At 40.6% G+C, this 18337-nt stretch overlaps 2 protein-coding genes across 2 annotated transcripts in view; both read left to right on the forward strand.

The window, feature by feature from the left end:
- The window catches only part of LOC117777400 (hemicentin-1-like), a 1765934-nt gene that overhangs the window by 1581965 nt on the left and 165632 nt on the right, over positions 1 to 18337 (forward strand). The gene's annotated exons all lie outside the window — the stretch shown is intronic.
- Positions 1641 to 16972, forward strand: thrap3a (thyroid hormone receptor associated protein 3a). Its single transcript, XM_034612170.1, is given in 16 exon segments — positions 1641 to 1862; positions 6955 to 7099; positions 10477 to 10676; positions 10679 to 11372; positions 11731 to 11819; positions 11822 to 11884; positions 11887 to 12057; positions 12060 to 12420; positions 12576 to 12628; positions 12631 to 12747; positions 13238 to 13349; positions 13649 to 13733; positions 14622 to 14803; positions 14904 to 15081; positions 15237 to 15380; positions 15502 to 16972. Coding segments are annotated over 15 exon segments (2811 nt in total). The 5' UTR covers positions 1641 to 1862; positions 6955 to 6977; the 3' UTR covers positions 15742 to 16972.

The raw sequence follows: 18337 nt of genomic DNA on the forward strand, positions 1-18337 counted from the left end.
GGAAGCTGACAGCCATATTTCAAAAGTGATATCATCGATGTCAAGTTTGATGTACTGTATGTCTACAAACGCATCATGATATTTTATTTCAATTGACAGTAATTGTCTTCCCAGGGGGAATGTGAAAGAAAAGTGTCTCTATATAAACTTCTGTTGGCTACTGTGATCTGAGGATATAATCACAATAATAGCTCTTTTATGGGAGACATTCCAAGGGGAGGGAAATAAAAAGTAGCAGCCACATGAACTCTTTCCCCTGAACTGTTATAAAGAAAGAATGTATTGATTTTGGAAACGAGCTAAGTCCAACAGATGATAAGAGATCCCAGTGCTGTGCCACACCAGTGAAAGTACTTTAATGGGATTTGGATTCAAAAGAACTAATGGCACCAGTATGAGAACACTTAAGAAATTCAAATCAATAAAAGATTGATAACATACAAAACATTGTTAGACAATACAATTAATAATGTAATTGTATATTTTACAGGATACTTTTACACAGATGAGGTCAAACAGAATCAATCATTCGACAACAGATGATTAGATTACTGTTTAAAGTTTTAAGTGTAATTTTGAAAACAGGTATTAAATGTGAAGTGCACAAATTTGCAAGTGGGCCACTGCGCAGTCGCATAATCCTTAGTGATTTATAAGATTAACATGATAAGAAATCATGATTAATCCACCCATAGTATTTGCAGAATAAAAAAGTACTTTAATTATTCACACACCTACTATCAAATGACACAGAGGACTTGTAACTTGTAAAGTATTGAGAGTTGAATAGACCGTTTTTTCAGAGGCTGCACTCTATCGTTTTGAAGTTATTTGATAACACTCTACTTACAAAACCCATTGCAAGTCATATTTCATATTTTAGACCAGTGGTTATGTCTCTGTCCTGATTAAGAGTTGGTTTTTGTGTCTCCTTTGCAGTAAATATAAAATTAATTTGTGGGAACGACTGCAACTGTCATGTATTGCACACGCACAACACGTAGGCCTGTGCAGGGAAAAGGATCTCATTGGTGATTTGCATTCAGAATCAACATAATACGTATAAGTTGTCTATGTGATCACTTTATTACACCAACCGGACTACTGTAAAGTGCTTTATATTTTCACAGCGTCGGAACTGAATAAAATCCATTATAGCTTTATTGCTGGTGTCATATTAAAGCAATTAGGTCACGAAAAACAATATATGTTAGTGTTAATGTAAATGTTTTTGTCCTCCATATAAACATGCACCAGAGGGGGGAGGGGCAGAAGAAAGGTTCAGTACAACACCACCAGTAGGATCAATACACTGAATTTCCATTCATTATCAAAACATTATTAACAATTATCTAATAAAGATTACAGCTTATTCATATTTATTAATACACATGCAACGAGTGAGAATGAACCACACACACACACACACACACACAAACTACAGCAGCTCCCTGGAGGAACACATTGACCATAGTGAGTTTTCGACTGGGATTACTGGTCTTCTAGCACAGAAAGGTGTTATTATGGGGCAGCAGACCTGTCATATTACATAATGTGAATTTTAATAAAGTGTAAACTGAAGTGTGACGCACACCAGAGCGTGTTTAGAGTCCGAGGTGAAGGCGGAAGGAAACATGACCCTCTGAGTGGCACCGAGCAGTCACACCCCCTCTCCCTGAACACCGCAGACTACAGCAGACACACACACACTCACAGACAGACACACACACAGACACACACACCATTGAAACGAGTTGAGGAGCCCAGACACAGTGAAGACCGGAGATCTTTAAGTCGTTCCTGCAGAATTACGCGGCGGTGGCTGAATGTAACGCGGAGACACTGAACGACAGCGCAAAGCGGTGAGCGGACTGGTTTCATTCTTTCCTTTTCATCCTGTGGCCGAAAGTGAAGGTTCGTGATTATGAAATAATGTATCTCCAGTGTCGGCAACGTGGAAAGTGAGAGTTAAGGGGAAGTTGCGCAGCACGGGGGATGATCCCATGGCGGAAAAAAAACTCACTGACATAAATATAATTTGAGACAACATCAGTAACCTGTTAGACAAAGTATGGGTATGTTGTCTTCTCATGTTGGCAGATTTGTTATTTTCTTGACTTGATCGGTGCATCATTACGCGTTTGCGGCACCAGGAGCCACAGAGCGTCAGCGTCCAGCCCCTCCAGGACACGACCCCCTGGTTGTATCATGCTTTCATTTGAACGCCACTGGTGTGTCTGAGTAATTTGCTGGAAGCTCCTAAGAAATATCTTCAAAGCACTTACATTTTTTATTATATATGTTGAAAATATTTTTTGGGGGATCCCTGGACCTGTGGAGGATTCAAGGAGACCTCAGGAAAACCAGTTGTTTAATTTCCCCAGCTGCAGTGGAGCTGTTGTTTTTGGTGGTTAGCAGAATGGCTGCTGTGATTGCAAGTTTTAGTAAATTGTCTCTCCGCCTACTGTAAACAGCTACAATACCAAATTAAGCCAAACAAGTCTTATATAGCAACAAGTATAATCTCCTAGACATGACTTTCCTGTGAATGCTTATGTACTTGGTTTTGTGGACCAATGTGAATCTATTTCTGGGGTCTTGTTATCCCAAAAAAAACAAAAAAACGTTTGAGAACATTATCATGCAATTTCCTGCTGGCCTACAGGATCCGGGTTGAGTTCAATCCTCCTTAACAAACACCAGCTGCCCAAAAAGTACACACACAATGAAAAGGTGTTGCCACACAGAAAAAACTAAGCTGGCACCTACTGAGAACACAGACCTGCCTGTGCCACTTTGTTTGTGACGATATACTGATCACTTGAACTTTCCATGTTTCGATGTCACAGTGCTGCAGTGGGAAATAAGACTGTTTGCAACTTTATTGATACCATGTGGGCACTTAGCTGGGGCTTATACAACATGTCACTCATAATACCCACAACAAAGACACCGACTGTGTGTCCAGCTTCATGCTGATGAGATCCTGCAGCGCAGCGGAAACACAAACATCAACTGCATATACAGATTGAAAATATAGAATTTATAACTCCGAATCTGTCAGCGGACCAAAATAGGGAGGACCTCAAACTGTTGAGTTCCTCTCGAATGCAACCGGGCTTGATAAAAGTGGTGATGACAGACAGCTGAGAAGCATGACAGTGGGAGGATGTATCAGTGACACGCTGCTTTGAGACACTTTCCACGCAAAAGTGGCCTCATGTTCACAGTAGACACCATGCAAGGGCAGTTTTTACTGATTACCAGAGTAAACCAGTAAAATCCACTGATATGAGCCTTTCACAAACATATTGACATCTGCATTTACGTATGCATCGATTTAAAAGTTTTATTGAGTTGTGAAATATCAAGCCTCAATTATATTTCTTTGACATTAAAGTTTAATGTATCGGTAACGGCATCGGACACCAAACATCCATATCCGTCAAGCTCTAGTTTTTATCTTCTAAATGTTGCTGTTCTAGATTTTCTAATAGAATTACATGATTACCCTGCTGACAATACAGTGGTATTGAATTGATTCAGTTAGCAATGGTTAGCCAGTTAGATGCTACTGGGATCCTGTTGTAGTGAAACATGAGGTCAAGCTCAAAGCCGAGCTGAATGGTGCTCTCATCCGTCATCGCAGCCAAATGGCAAACAGCATTGTCGAGTGAAATCGCTGCATGAGATCATCAGTTACAGTTACAGTAGCTCGCTCATAAGAAACAAGTCCAAGACCAAATGAGTGAATGAAGCAGGATATTCAGAAGTTTCATTTGGTTATATTCAATATCCAAAGGAGGAAGCTGTAGGTTTTATCTCGTACGAGCAAGCCACAAGGCTTTGCTTCCCATTAACCGCCTCTGCGTGTGAAGTGTCTCGCTACATTTCAATAACCAAAAGATTGTGCCAGTGACAGTTGCTGTGGCTTTTCTGAAATGGCGAGCGGGGCGTCTGCAGGGGCACATATAGATAGCAAATGTGATTCCAGCTGCCACTGCGGCATCCCAGTCTTAATGATAGAGCAGTTGATTGACTGGAGCGTTTCTGCTCATACACATCAAGAGCTATGTATCAAGTTGCTGGGCCATTGTTGATGCTGCTTTTGGTGTTACATGAAATAAACAGCTGATGAGGATTATACAGCTGCCGCTGCCCACTGCCAGTGAACTGTAAATCATGAGCGCATTCATTGTATTGAACTTGTATCCATGTGGGGACCTTTATCAATTGAATTGTGCCACTAGTGCTACTCCATCTATTAGTAGTTCTCCTGTCACCGTACCCTGTTGTTCCAGCTCTTTACACCAACTGTTTTGTACCCGGCTTTGTTAAAGACCTGCTTGTTGTTCCAGCTTTTTTCTAAAAGGCTACCAAGGATGTCCATTCAGAAGCTAGTTAATATATTATTTTATGATGATTCATTAGATCTTTATTTACAATAAGGTGTATGATTAAACTGTAAAAACATCAATCCTTAATTATATTTATCTGTCATAAGGGTTTAATAACGTCATCTTAGGAATCATTGCTATTTTCTTACATATATATGCTGATATATTGGTCTCAGACATTTTCTTCTCCTGAATATCGGCCCTCAAAAATCCATATCAGTCGGGCTCTACCAAGAAAAAGATCATCAATAACACAATCAGCTAGTGATAAAACCCTGAGAGGGAAATACTGAAGGTGGAAGTTAGACTTTAAAACAGGAAACATGTTTTGTTGTTGGTTGACACTTTAATGGTGGTAGTTGGTGATGTGTTTTTGTGTTGTTTTTCAGGTTTAGACTGTGATAAAGGTGAGAAAATGTAACCTAAAGTCCTGACAAGTAGTCCACTGATTGTTTTGCGATTGTGTGCATGTGTGTCACTAACTGCGTCCCTGTGCTCTGATCTAGTAGCAAGTGATTAAAGGCCCAGCTTGCCACAGTCTTTCTGAAAGGCTGAAATCTCAGTGATTATGCTGCCGACCACACAGAGCGGAGGAGCGACAGCTGCAGCTGGTTATCAATCGACTCGAGCGTTCAGAGCGAGGCTATCGAAACGGATCCCACTGTTCAAATCTACCAACTCATTTTCATATTGAGCGCTGGTGGCTGAGGCAATGCTCCACCTTCATATAGATATCCTGCACATTTCAAAGAATTAGAGTGTGCAGTGAATACAGAAGTCATAAATCAATGGTGTCATTAGTGGGGGGAGCCTTTTTGTATACAGTTTCACAGAAAACTATTTTCAGCCTTATGAAAGAGTCTGAAACACAGATGTGTTGGCTTTTAACATTTTCATACAGCTTTTACAAGAAATTCTGAATAATACCAGTTAAATATTTCAACTTCTTCTTATACTATACTAATATTTTCAAAGTTGCATGCTGTCAAAGTGTTTGAATTCTAATCACATGCCACCACATGCGGGAAAGGGGGCACATCTGAATGCCACACTTCCAAATGTGCACAGTAAGCTGTATTGGCGGTCTGTTGAGGTTGGACCTTCAGGAAATTATTCACTGAAAGCCAAAAACAACAAGCTGCCAGAAATGAGGAGAGTGGGAAGTTCACAGAGCACGGGGAGGAGGTGGGGGAAGATGGATCCATTTCAATCCTCTCCAGCATAGTAGCAAGGATACACACCGAGACCTCCGTGAGATAGCGTGCACCAGTTTTGAAATCCCTGTCATGTGCAATCGGCAATTTCCTCCTTCCAATGTCCCTGAGGACGACTCCAATAATGAAAGATCAATTATTTGATCCCAGGCATTTACTGTTCTCCGAGGTGCATATGTCACAAACAAAGCTGTTTGAAAGAATGAGATGCTCCTACTGTTAAAAAAAATGGGAGTGTAGGAGTGAAGCCCTGGAGGAGTCAGGAAGTGGAGGCATGTGTGCACTGAGCAGATAGAGGTGAGCATCTCTGGGAGCAGATTCACAGCAGATCTTCAAAAAAAAAGCAAATGTAATATGCTGAGGCAGCTTTAGAGGAAATTAACTATTTTCTAATCGACAGTGGGGTGGTGTTGACTTGAAGTATTTACCTTTGAATAAGTCCGGTGTGAGTTCAACAGTAACAAGTACTTTTTTATCATGAATGTCAATGGATATAAAAGCAACAGAGAAAAGATATGACCAGTCTTCATTTATTTGTAAAGACACGTATTTTTATGTTGGATAGAACTACATTCAATACACTATATTTACTCATCTATTTGAAGAACATATTGCATAAAGTGTGCTTTTATTACTTCCTCAAAAAAATGATCACAGATTTATCTGTTCATATCTTTCACTTCTTCTTGTCTCTAATTGTGGGTGGGGTTCACATGCTTTACACAAATATATATAAATATATATATATATATATATATTTAATAATGTCAAGAACCTGAATTCCATCAAAAAATACGTCTTAACGCTAAATTTGTCTTGTCTTCATGTGAAGCCTGGAACTTAGAGGACAAACATTTCTGCAAGGCTTATTGTATAGATATTGATTTACTGTGCAGGACAATCAGCTCTGGTGTATCCTGCACTAACTCAAGGAAACAGTTGACTCGACAGTTGAGAAGTCAGATGACTGACGAAAGACTGCCCTCTATGCAAATGATCAGTGACTAAATAAAACAGGTTCTGTTTGGATGCCCTACACTGCCACAGATTTCCTTCTTCCTTTATCACAGCTGCTCTGCTTCTTTACTGACAGACTTTGAAGTCAGCGCATCTCGGATGGCTAATCTCTGCTGGATATTTTATTTCATGCATTTTTGACTCGTTTGGCTTTCCATGCATATTGCTCATTCAGCTGTTCACACAGATGATTAATAGTCATTTTGTGCAGCCGGTGTCTTGAAAAGGTGACCGAGTGGCCGTCATTTTTTTTTTTACGGACTACTGTTTGAATCCATCTTTTTTCCTAAATCCTAACTTGGACGTACAACTCTTTTTTGTGACAGTTTGAGGTGGACTGGCTGCTACGATGTCCAGATCCATAAAATCCGCCTCGAGGTCTCGGAGCCGCTCAAGGTCCCGCTCAAGATCCCGCTCCACCTCACGCTCCAGAAGTTGCTCCAGGTCCCGGTCCAGGAAGCATCGTTACAGGTAGAGTCCATTCGGTGAACCACCCTCCACTCTGTAAAATCTGTTGTCCGTATATGTCTTTGTTTTTCTTGATTGTCCTTTGAAAAGCTTTGTGATGTCAGTCCTGAGCCTTCATCTGCAGCAAACTTTAACTTATTAAAACAATGTTTGTTATGATTCCACAAAGTTGGTTATGAACAAATGAGACACTAGCAGCCAGTGCAGCATTCAAATTCTATCTAATAAATTTAATTTGTCTTAAATGATGGATGGTACATTGCTTTTGAGAATAAAAAAATACATATTTGCAGACAGTTTATTTTTGACAGTGGGAATATGTCAACAGACAGTTCAGTGTTCTGTAAATATCAGCCTTCTCTGTAATCGTTTTCATCTGTAAGACCTGGTCTTGTTCTGGACTTTAAGAGTTTGGTTCTCATATGAAAGCTGGTGCAGTTTATTTGGGTCTGACCCAAAAATCTGGGCTCAGCTTCTGTATCCAGAGGAAATTGTTGTTTGAGGAAGATTTCAGCTGCCGGTTGGTGAATTAATTGAAGTTTGAGTGAATATTATTGAATAATATAGGTTGCTTGCACTGCCTGGGAAAACATTTGCATATGCACTTAACCTCAGTGGCACTTGGGATATTTAATCAAGCCTATCAGCAGCATTTGGGGTTTGTTGCTTTGCTTAAGAAAAACAACCCAAAAAACGCCCTGACTGTTGATCTGCAGGCTCTGATGCTTCTGCTGTTTCTGGCAGAATGACTGTGGCATGGCAGTAAAAAGGCAGGGCAGCACATTTCCTGGCAGCTCCACAGCTCCTATTAAAATTGGTATAAAGAAGAGACATAGAAGGCTTCTAATAAATCCACTTTCACATGTCTGTTGAACGTTACGTTTTATATAAATACTGATCTACATATAAACATTAGGGGAAAGAAACACACAGAGAAATAATTAAATTTCCAACATTTCTGGGCCAAAGGTCCAGTGTTGACAGGTCTGACAACTAAAAAGAGAGAAACATTTTGTCACTGTCAACACCCCTATATAATTAAAACTTCAGTGCTTCAGTTCAGTGTGGGCTTTCCCCATTGATTTATCACACTTAAAATAAGAGTGGAGAAAAATGTATCTTGCAGGAGTTTTATATTCGGCACAACATAAGTACATCTTTAAATGAGTATTTACGGTGGCTTAGTCAGACTTGTAAAGTGTCCATTTCTTTTTTTTTTATGAATCCTCCCTGAACTGGTCGAACAGCTCTTCTGACTGGCAAACATAGAGTCAAAGGATTCAAGCAGATTTTTTTTTCCCTTCTCATTTGGTGCATGTGACTCCCCGCTTTACCAGAGCTGGCCAGAGGAGCTGCAGTGTCTGTAGCTCTCGCTGTGAGTGTGCAGTGCTGCTTAGTGCGCTGCCTTCTTTAATCATTCTGTATTCCAATGAAAAAACACACTAGGTGAGTGCTGTGCTTTATCAAACCTTTTGTTTGTGGCTTTATTGTGTGTTTGCATGAAGTGTGGCTGCTCTCTCTGTTTAGGATATATTTGTGCGATGTATTGTAAGCTTTGCACGTATTTTGGCATTTAAGCTTCAGCAAGTAGTCGTATTGTATTGAGCTTGTCATTGACAGAGCAGTTACTTTTTGTTTAGTGACAGTTGTTGAAAAAGTTGCTGAAGACAGAGTTGTAGAGAGAGAATAATACAGTCTGATGTCAGGACTAGATGTGGTACATTCAGGATCTCAGTGAAGGCAGTGTAAAGTTGTACATGTGGAAATGTGTTTATGTTTGAACATTGAAGTTTGGCTGATGATATCACTAATGTAAAGTAGAGAACCCATTGTGTCGGAGTTACACTGTGAGGACAACGTTCCGGCTTGAATACAACACAAAGCTTTTTTTCATGAGCAGCTCAGCAGAGACATCATGTGGACCAGTCTGAAGCTGCAGCCTCGCTCAGCACTGCTCCTCTGGGGGTTTCTCTCAACATGGAAGCCCACATGTTCTATACTAACATGCAGTGTGTTTTACCAATTCAAAGTGGTCTGTGGTTTATTGGACAAAGCAGCCATATGTATTCTGTTCATCATTCTTTTCGTGGTTTGGGAAAGTTTCATGAATGGGGAAATTGGTTTCAGATTTTTGGACCGTATGTTTCTTTTTCCATACACTGGTCAGTTTTTTTTCAGTCGTAACTGAAGTTTATATTGCGTGACAGCTCAATGTACTTTAAGCATATATACGTTTTTATTGAATTATAGAATCTTAAATCCTACATTTTTGACTCATTCAGCAGCTGAAGTCACATGTGATGCTCTCTCTATAACGGAACATTGTTTGAAAAGTTTGTTCACTTTTTTGTTCACTAACACTTTTGCAGAAGTTCACACAACGGTGTTGCACTTGTATGTAACTTGACCCTCTGTTCAGTTCACGCCAAACCAGCTCCAAAGAGAAATCCATCTCTTCCATCTTCTGAAGCCACCATCTAATTCATTTCTTTTAATGTTTTAGGTCATTATCTTGTTAAGGATAAGATGCCACATAAGTCAGTCTTACTTTGCATTTTTTACTCAATATACTGAAGCTCACTACTTCTGCAGTTCAGTAGTGTCCTGATTATGCACCACAGGGAGTAGTTTGTTCCAACACTGTCATTGTACAGAAGGTTTTGAAGTAATCGACAAAAGCTGGGGCACGTGTAGGAATTGTTTACATTACCCTTCAAGGCTTCATTTGCTTCCATAGCTACAGGAAATGTGTGGGCGACTGCTTTCCTTTGTACCATTTAAGGTTATTCACAGGACTTTATGGAAATAATGGGGGTGCTCTAAAACTTTTGACTGGTAAAGTATGTGAAGCCATGTAGCCAGTGGTTGCATGTTCAGTGTCTTCTTAAAAAGACTGAAGAGCCTGGTTTACAGTGGTGTAGTAATAGTGCAGTAGTACAGTTTATCTTTATTGTTATTTTCCCACACCAAACATTTATCAGTGAAGTCATGTTTTTCTTTGTTCCGCCATGTTGTGATTTATGTTATTACACAGGTCTTTTTATATTTATTTTAGCAAAAACCAAAGTTTTTATATACTGACCAGGTTAAATCATGTTCATTATGTATGTCAGTGCTAAATGATCAGTTGACACAAACTGATGCTTATTTAAATATTCATCCCTGTTTTTAAGTTGTATTGTATTGTCTTACAGCAGTGAATCTAATTAATACATATATAATGTAACTGATGACTTTAGGCTGTTTTTTGAAGAGTTTATGGTAGTGGTGTATTGTATTACATTACATTGCTGTGGAGGTTTCTGTTTTGGGGCCAGAACCAATTGTTATATCCTTCAAGAAATTAGTTACGCGTTTTCTTTCTCTCCTTTATTTCATAGCTCAAGGTCTCGGTCACGGTCACGGTCAAGATCTCGTTCTCCATCTTATAACCGAGACAAGAAATATGCAAGAGGATACCAGAACAACCGGGAGTTCCGGGGCTACCACCGCGGCTTCCGGAGGCCGTACAATTTCAGGGGCAGAGGGCGAGGGTACTTCCCACGTGGTCGCTTCCAGCGTGGTGGTGGGGGGTGCGGCGGCGCGGCTACAACAACAACAACAACTTCCGCCCAAACTGGAAGAACTACAAGCAGCACCCTCAAAACCAACAACAACAGCAAAACTATTCTCGAGGGCGAGGGCGATCGCACAATTTCCAGAAACGCCCAGAGAGCCCCCCTCATGGCCCCTCTCACCGCTCTGACCGATCCTCCTCGCCATTATCCAGACTTTCTCAGCATTCGTCTTCCTCCTCGCACTCATCCTCTCCCAAATGCAGGCCAGCCTTGCTGCTGGCTAATCAGAACTCCAAAGATGTGAAAGAGGAGACCTCAGCCTCAAAGGAGGCCCAGAAGGGAGGAGGGGAGGATGGGGGTCCAGTGGAGCTTGTCGGGGCGTTGGCAGGAGATGCCAAAGAAGGCGCAGGCAGTGAGAGAACTGAGGGGAGCTGGCAGGGCCTGGCAGACTGCAGCAGCAGTCCAAAGAGAGCCTGTCCTCTGGCAAATTCTGCTGTTAATGCTGGTCAGAGCAGCCAAACGACAAACCAGTCTGCCCCCTCTAAGAACACAAATGACAACAGAAATGGTGCCCCCTCGTGGCAGACGGTGTGTAGTTCATCCTCTGCTAAAAAAACCTCACATGAAGGTCTGAATCCAATGCTTTCCAGCTTTGACTTCTTCTCCACTGAGGAATACCTGGATGGAGATAAATCTGCAATCTCCGTTGCCTTCAGAAAGTAAGGCTGATTTTACTTTTCTTTTCTCAGATCAGTTCTGACATTGTTTTAGCAAACCATGCAAGCTTTGCAGATATACAAATACCATGTTGGGAGTTATTGTTTACTGCCTTAAACGCTATCACAGCCTTTTTCAGAATCACACAATAGGTTGTAGTAACAGACAAAAATTGAATTCAGGGATTTGGACAGATTAAAAAAAACTTGTATTGTCTTCTCAAACAACATAGTTTTTTATTCACTATGCCTGTATCTTTTATCTGACACGACTATTTGTTTTAAGCTGTAATCTAATTTATTCAGTTGTCTCTCTAAGTAGTTGTTGGATGCAGCTCTTCATCTCTTTGTCATTGTTTAGGTTTCTGGAGGAGCAAAATAAGAAAGCTGCATCTTCTTTGGAAAACGGCAAAAACGCAGAGACAAATGATGTGGATATGGATCAGGGGAGAGAAATGGCAAAGCATCAGCCATTAACACTGACTCTGTGTCAAGGAAGTACAAAGGGGACATTGAGGGAAAGTGTCCCTGAACAGCTTCCTGAAAACTTCTCCCTTTCTGTCTGCTGATGGGGAGGAAGAGGAGGAGATGGTCATCAAGCCTCATTCAAAGTCACTGCAAAAAGACTGGCGCAATGGGGATGAGTCCTCTAAACTACATAGCCAGGTCAGTCCATCAGCCCGAGAGCTGTTGAAGAGTGCTTTGGCAAATGGAAGAATGTGACGTATTCACAGGTGGCTAACAGTGACCTCGACGCCATGGCAGAGGAGATATATCTTAGTCGAAAGCAAGATAAGGCCTCAGCCTTTGCAGCCGCCCTCGCCAAGAGGGAGTTGGCAGGAAAACTTGATGAACTGTCCCCAGACATTAATTGTAAAGCCAGGAAGATGGCTAAATCTCCCTCTGTCCCATCTCCTACACTTCCCTCCAGGAGGAACTCTGACAGAGAGATGTTCATGGTCAGGGGAGAGGACTCGTCTTTCGTGTCCTCAAGAAAACAGGAAGCGAAATGTAATATCAAAATGGATTTTCTTGGAGAGGGACTGCTAAGGTGAGCAACCTACTCTAGATTCTTGTCCCATATTCAGTCTTTCAACAGTGAGTTGAAAACAATCAAAAGATTATGTCAGTATAAAATGTTGTTTTATCCAATCCAATACCTATTTTGTGCCACATACAAAAACGGTCATTTTTTGTCACTTTCAGCTCTTCAGATATGTTAGCTGAGGAGCGACAGTTGTCTCAGGATCTTGTGCAGTCCTCAAGAAGGATCAGGAGTTTCGCTCCATCTTTCAACACGTTCAGGCTGCTCAGTCGCAGAGGAGTCCCTCTGAGCTGTTTGCTCAGCACATAGTCACCATCGTTCACCACATTAAAGGTGAGGCCCCTCTGTCTCTAAGCCATGTCTTGATATACAGTATTATTCACAATGTACATTCATCTAAACTGACACAAGTTTTTCAATAATGAAGGGAAAAAAATCTATTTTTCAGAATCACACGCCATGTTGCATTTGGTTTGGCCGCAGAAGTTTTTCGTACTAGGCTTGTGTTAACGTTCAAATCTGTGAAAAGCAACATCACAATTGAATTTTGAGAAAGCAGCATTGTGTATTGAGAGAGATAGAACAATAGGGCAGGGAAATGTGGAGTAAATGTTCTGGAAAAAAAATTTGGAAACTGTTAATGGAGACAGAGACCTTCAGGTATGTCTGCTTTTGGTTAATCCACTGAATTTAAAAATGACAAATCAGGGAACTTCATCACAATGATGAAAAACTAATCCATATCCAATCTATTCCATAATGATCTTATCAATAAATACAAAATTTAAACATGCCTGTTTTTTATGACCGTTTACCTTTACAGCGCAGCACTTTCCATCTTCTGGCTTGACTCTTAACGATCGGTTCACCATGTACCAAAGACGGGCCGCAGAGAAGGAAATGACGAAGCCAAGAAAAAGCCCAGAGATACACAGGTAGAGTCGCCTCTTGAGTGACCCTCTCACCTTCAGTGTGCTGTGGCTTCACCACCTCTTTTAACAGCTTTCAGGTATTTCTCTCACCTTTGCTACCTGAAAATCCACAGACTACCTTCACTTATTTGTCCTTGTGCTTTGTGGAGACGTTTTATTTCCTCACCAGTGTTCCTTTTCATTTTGTGTTGGCTTCACAGTTCTATGCAACTCACGGTTTGTTGTTGTTGTGGCACCTGTGCTCTGTACGTGATACTACGTTCATTTAATTCTGTTGTTTTCACTGTGTTTCTCTCTCACAGAAGAATTGATGTTTCTACAAGTGCTTTTAAGAAACACTCTCAACTGTTTGAGGCGATGAAAAGCTCAGACGATGGCACTTACAAGGTGACTGAACATTTTGCAGTATGAAGTATGTTGGAAAAACAAACAACAGCAAAAAAGAGTGAGCGAGCCAGATGCCTTTAGACTGCACTCTCTTAAAGCCTGTGGCTTTCCTTGAAGGAAGACGCTCAAAGTCTAAGAAATGCAAATGCGAAAACGAGGCACTTTGACTTGGTTGTTTGTTATATCGCCTTCACACATGGTGAATTGGTTATACTGTGGGCACAAGCCTGACCAAGGCTAATGAATCAAATAAGGTCAAAAACGGAAGCCACTGTGCCAAAGCTGTTCAGAGGACTCTAAACAATTATCTTCGTAAGTATTTCAATCAGGAACAGAAATATCCTTCAGCAAGTACTATGTGCTTCAAAGTGTACTTGCATGCTAAACTTTTTGAGTAGACCTTCACAGTGTTTCTGTTTAGATGCACATGGACATGCATGGTCAACCTCTTGTAAACATGAAGCATAAATAGGATAATTTTTTTTTATATTCAGTCAACTTGATCATAGGAAACTGTATCTTCTTGTTCTTCACCATTCAATACTGGTGGTTTTGCATGTATGGCCAAAAACCTGTAAAGTGCATGTACACCAACTATTTCCCACAGCATATAAGATTGGTTTCGCACCACCCCACCATATTGAAACAGCCATCTTTAAGTACGAAAACTGATCTCCAAATACTTAAGAGAATAGCTTCTAAGTCTTACTAAAACATGCAAACATGGCTGAGTTTTATTCATGCCAACTGGTTGTTTCCCGGGTTTGTCCCCATTTTCCATTGACATCATTTAGTTTACAAACCAGCTTGGCCGAGAGCAGACTGATAGCATCCTTGTGCTAATCCAAAGTCTGTGGACTACGATGTGTTCTGTTTTGGTTTGCTCAGGATGGTGGGGGAAAAATAAAGGGTGACCCAATGGACCTGCGTTTGGATATTGAGCGCCGTAAAAAATATTCCACCCATGAGAGAGATAATAATCAGGATCGGGGACGAGATATGGGAGATTCCCCAAATTCTAGCCGAGAGAGATCCGTGGAAAAGTTCTCCAAATGCCCCAAGAGATCAGGGTATGTGCAATTGCCCAACACCATTTTTTCCGGGGTTAAATACATTGTACTATAAACAGTTGGACATGAAGGACATTGCATCTACCCTCTCTGCTTTTAGGAAAAGTAAGAAGAAGCGCTCTCGATCACGTTCGTCCTCGTCTTCCTCATCAAGAAAATCCCAACACGAAGGAGATTTGCCCCTTAACAAGTCTGATCCCAAAGATGAAGGCTTTAATAGAGCCCAGCTGGGCCAAGGGGAGTTACCGGGGTCTGAAAGAGGAAGGCCACATGGATTTGTGAGTTTAGATGGTGTTTTAAAGAGATGAACTTCTCTTGAAAGATCATAGTTTGGAGGAATAGTTGTGTCATATTACACTGTACATTTTACTTTCACAGTTTGTGCCTTCAAAGGTTTTGCTTCTTTTCAGTTCCTTTTCTTCTCTAATTACAGCAAGTACGAATTCGGGGAAGGGGCTGGAACAGAGGCAATTGTCAAGGGAACACTTCACATAGTAATGCCTCAGACATGGTAGCACAACAAAAAACTGAAGGCTGGGAACCAGAGTACACACCTAAAAGCAAACAATACTATCTGGTAGGGTCAATCTCCTACCTATCCATGCCTCCTATTCAGCATATGGTGTAATTTAGTCATATGTAGCTCAAGTTTGTCCTTAGCTTGACACCCCTCCATCCTTTTTCTTTGTTTGTCACAGCACGACGACAGAGATGAGGAGGCGGACTGCAAGTGGATGGACAGTCAAGGGCGAGGGCGAGGAAGCTTCTCTCGTGGAAGGGCACGTTTCATTATCCGCAAAGCCCCCGGAGGTTCCAACACCAATAACCCCAGATGGGCCCATGACAAACTCCAGGTCAATGGAGGGAAAGGTGGTTCTCAGGAAGAGGAAACTGGGCAGGACCATAATGGCGGAGAAATAGATGGAGATAATAATTGAGCCTTGAAGCAGTCTGCTGAAAATGTTAACGGTCTTCTGTGTTGTTGCAGGATCTGACACAGTAATTTTATCTACCACAGAGGATCGCTAAAATACAGATTCAAATGTTTTACGGTCGTATCGTAGGATATGTTCTTCACTTGGACACAACCTTTCCCTACATTAAATACAGCTTGTTACTAGAAGCACTGTTTGAAGGGTGAAATGCTGTTTCTCATGAAAATTCACAACTTTGTACTTCATGTTCCTTTCTTTTTATAAACGGACAATTTCTGTGCATCAGCTTGATAATAAATACAACTTAGATCATATCAACTTGTGCCACGTATTGTTGAAAATGAAGAAATGTTTTTTTGAGTAGATTACAAGATTAATGCATTGTAGAAATACATTGACTAGTTCCAGTAAATGCATTGGAATCTAATTCAATTCCCTAAAAATTTGTGTGGAAAAAAAGCAGGCATGTTGTTTTGAGTGGTATCTTGTGTGGATTACAATGACAGCAATAAATACACTGTAGTTTATGTTAACAACAAAAATTCACTGTTAAGCTGACTCAGCACTCGACAGACGACCCCGATTTGACGGTGGGACCAAACTGTACGGGGTCAAAGGTTTAGCTCATCATGTAACATCCGACAGGTCTACTGTACTACACATTTATCATGAAACATTTCTGCTATCTGAGATTTCTACCCTTTACAGTGGCTGTGCGCTTGATCATCAGTACCACTAATCAGTTCACAATATTTATATTGATTTAAGTTTTCCTCCAGAGACATTATTTGCTGTTTTTGGAACTTGCTAGACAGGATTGTGATTTAATAATGTCAAGGAGAATGTGTTGTTATTGGAATAGATTTTTATGTGATTTTTGTTGGCTGATTGCAAACTTTTCTTCTTTACTCAGTTGTGTAAATTGTGTGCAAAAATGACAACGGTATGATAGAACAGATCTAGAATTCAGAGAATAGTTTGTAAGACAAATACGGAGCAGTTTACATGGCAATCATATCTACTCATTTCTCATTTGCCCATAAAATTGAATTGCACAACTTGTGCCTTACCACCGGTGCTCTGGTCTTATTTGTACAACACAGGCCTTCAGATCAAAATTCATACTCACTTGTTTAAAGCTTATCTGCTTAGGAAATAATGCTCTTTTTAAATAGGTATTGTTGTCATCTTTTTTCTCAGAGATTGTAAATTAAAGAGACACTGATTTCTTTGATTCCTTGCCTTGATGTGTTTTTTGTTGTCCTCTTATGAGCAAGTTGAAGAGCCACTTTACAGAAGTCATGAGGTTTTCTCGACTTGTTTTGTGGAAAAAAAATCGAAGGAAGTTGGAAGCAGCTTATAGATGCCCACAGGTAGACCTGCATCCGCTGCATTACAGCAATTCTAGTTTGAGTTTTTTAATTTTCAACCTCCTTTCCAATCCCAAATACTAAGGCAAAATAATGTACAGTAAACCTATGCCTTAACTAGAAGGCCACTACTGCCAAAGCCCAAGAGTTCCCTCAAATTCAATCAAGCTGCAGCCAATCGCAAACACTCACAGACATTAGTCACCTAAATATGATGACATGGGCGACAACATAACCTCCTTGGTGGAGAAACCCGGTTATGAGTACAGTGACTCAGCCTTGATTTGTTACTGCTCTATCAAACAGGCAGCCAAGATTACTTCCTTCATGCGGAGCCATAATAATAGTAATGAGTCAGACTGTTTTCTACAATCCAGGTTGTCTTGGTCGATCCCTGAACATCACTACAGACCCAGGTCAATCAAATCAAGGACACACTTCCACTCTCTAACACATTTCTGGATTAAAAAGTACAGACTCATCAGATATTCTCCCGTCCATAAAGGCTTCAAGTGGGCAGTGTCCAAATCTGTACCAGCATTTTAATTGTCATAATATACCATGAAGGGGCATTCTACTTCTGCATTGTACTATTTTATTGTATTTAATGAGTACATTTTAGAGTAGTTGAAGTGCACTCTGCAGTGGTGTGATGAAGTTTTTATTATATCGTATATGGCCTCTTGATAAGTCAAATCCACGGACGAAAAAAGGAGAAAAGCTTCTGATTATATAAAAACTAGTTTAACCACACACTGGAAATACAGTGCAGGACAAAAACCATAGAAGACAAAGAGGTCTATTCTTCACTTTACTGAAAACATGATTGACGTAACATACGTCGACATTCATCAGAGAGGATGAATGAGGAAGTACGTGAGCAGTTGATCTCCATATCTGATGACCAACACATTGCACTGTAACTTTAGTAAGGAAAGAGTGTTAGCTGTTACAACCACAGCCTCTATGTGCATTATAATGGAAAATAAGAAAAACATAAACACACACCAAAGAAATGGGCAAATTACAATTTATTGGAGAGGAAATGTCTTTTGGTTTGTGAAATTCAGTGCATACCGCAGTTCTGCTTTCTATAAATGGCCAGCCACTTCACCTTAAGGGCAGCACATAAAGACGACAGCAGAGGCACACACTCGAACAAACTCCTTCCAATAAACATAAATAAGGTACTAAAACGTAGAGTTATATGAAATCTGTAGCTTTTTCAT

The sequence above is a fragment of the Hippoglossus hippoglossus genome, chromosome 16 (genome assembly GCF_009819705.1).
Source record: "Hippoglossus hippoglossus isolate fHipHip1 chromosome 16, fHipHip1.pri, whole genome shotgun sequence".
In the NCBI taxonomy this organism is placed as follows: domain Eukaryota; kingdom Metazoa; phylum Chordata; class Actinopteri; order Pleuronectiformes; family Pleuronectidae; genus Hippoglossus; species Hippoglossus hippoglossus.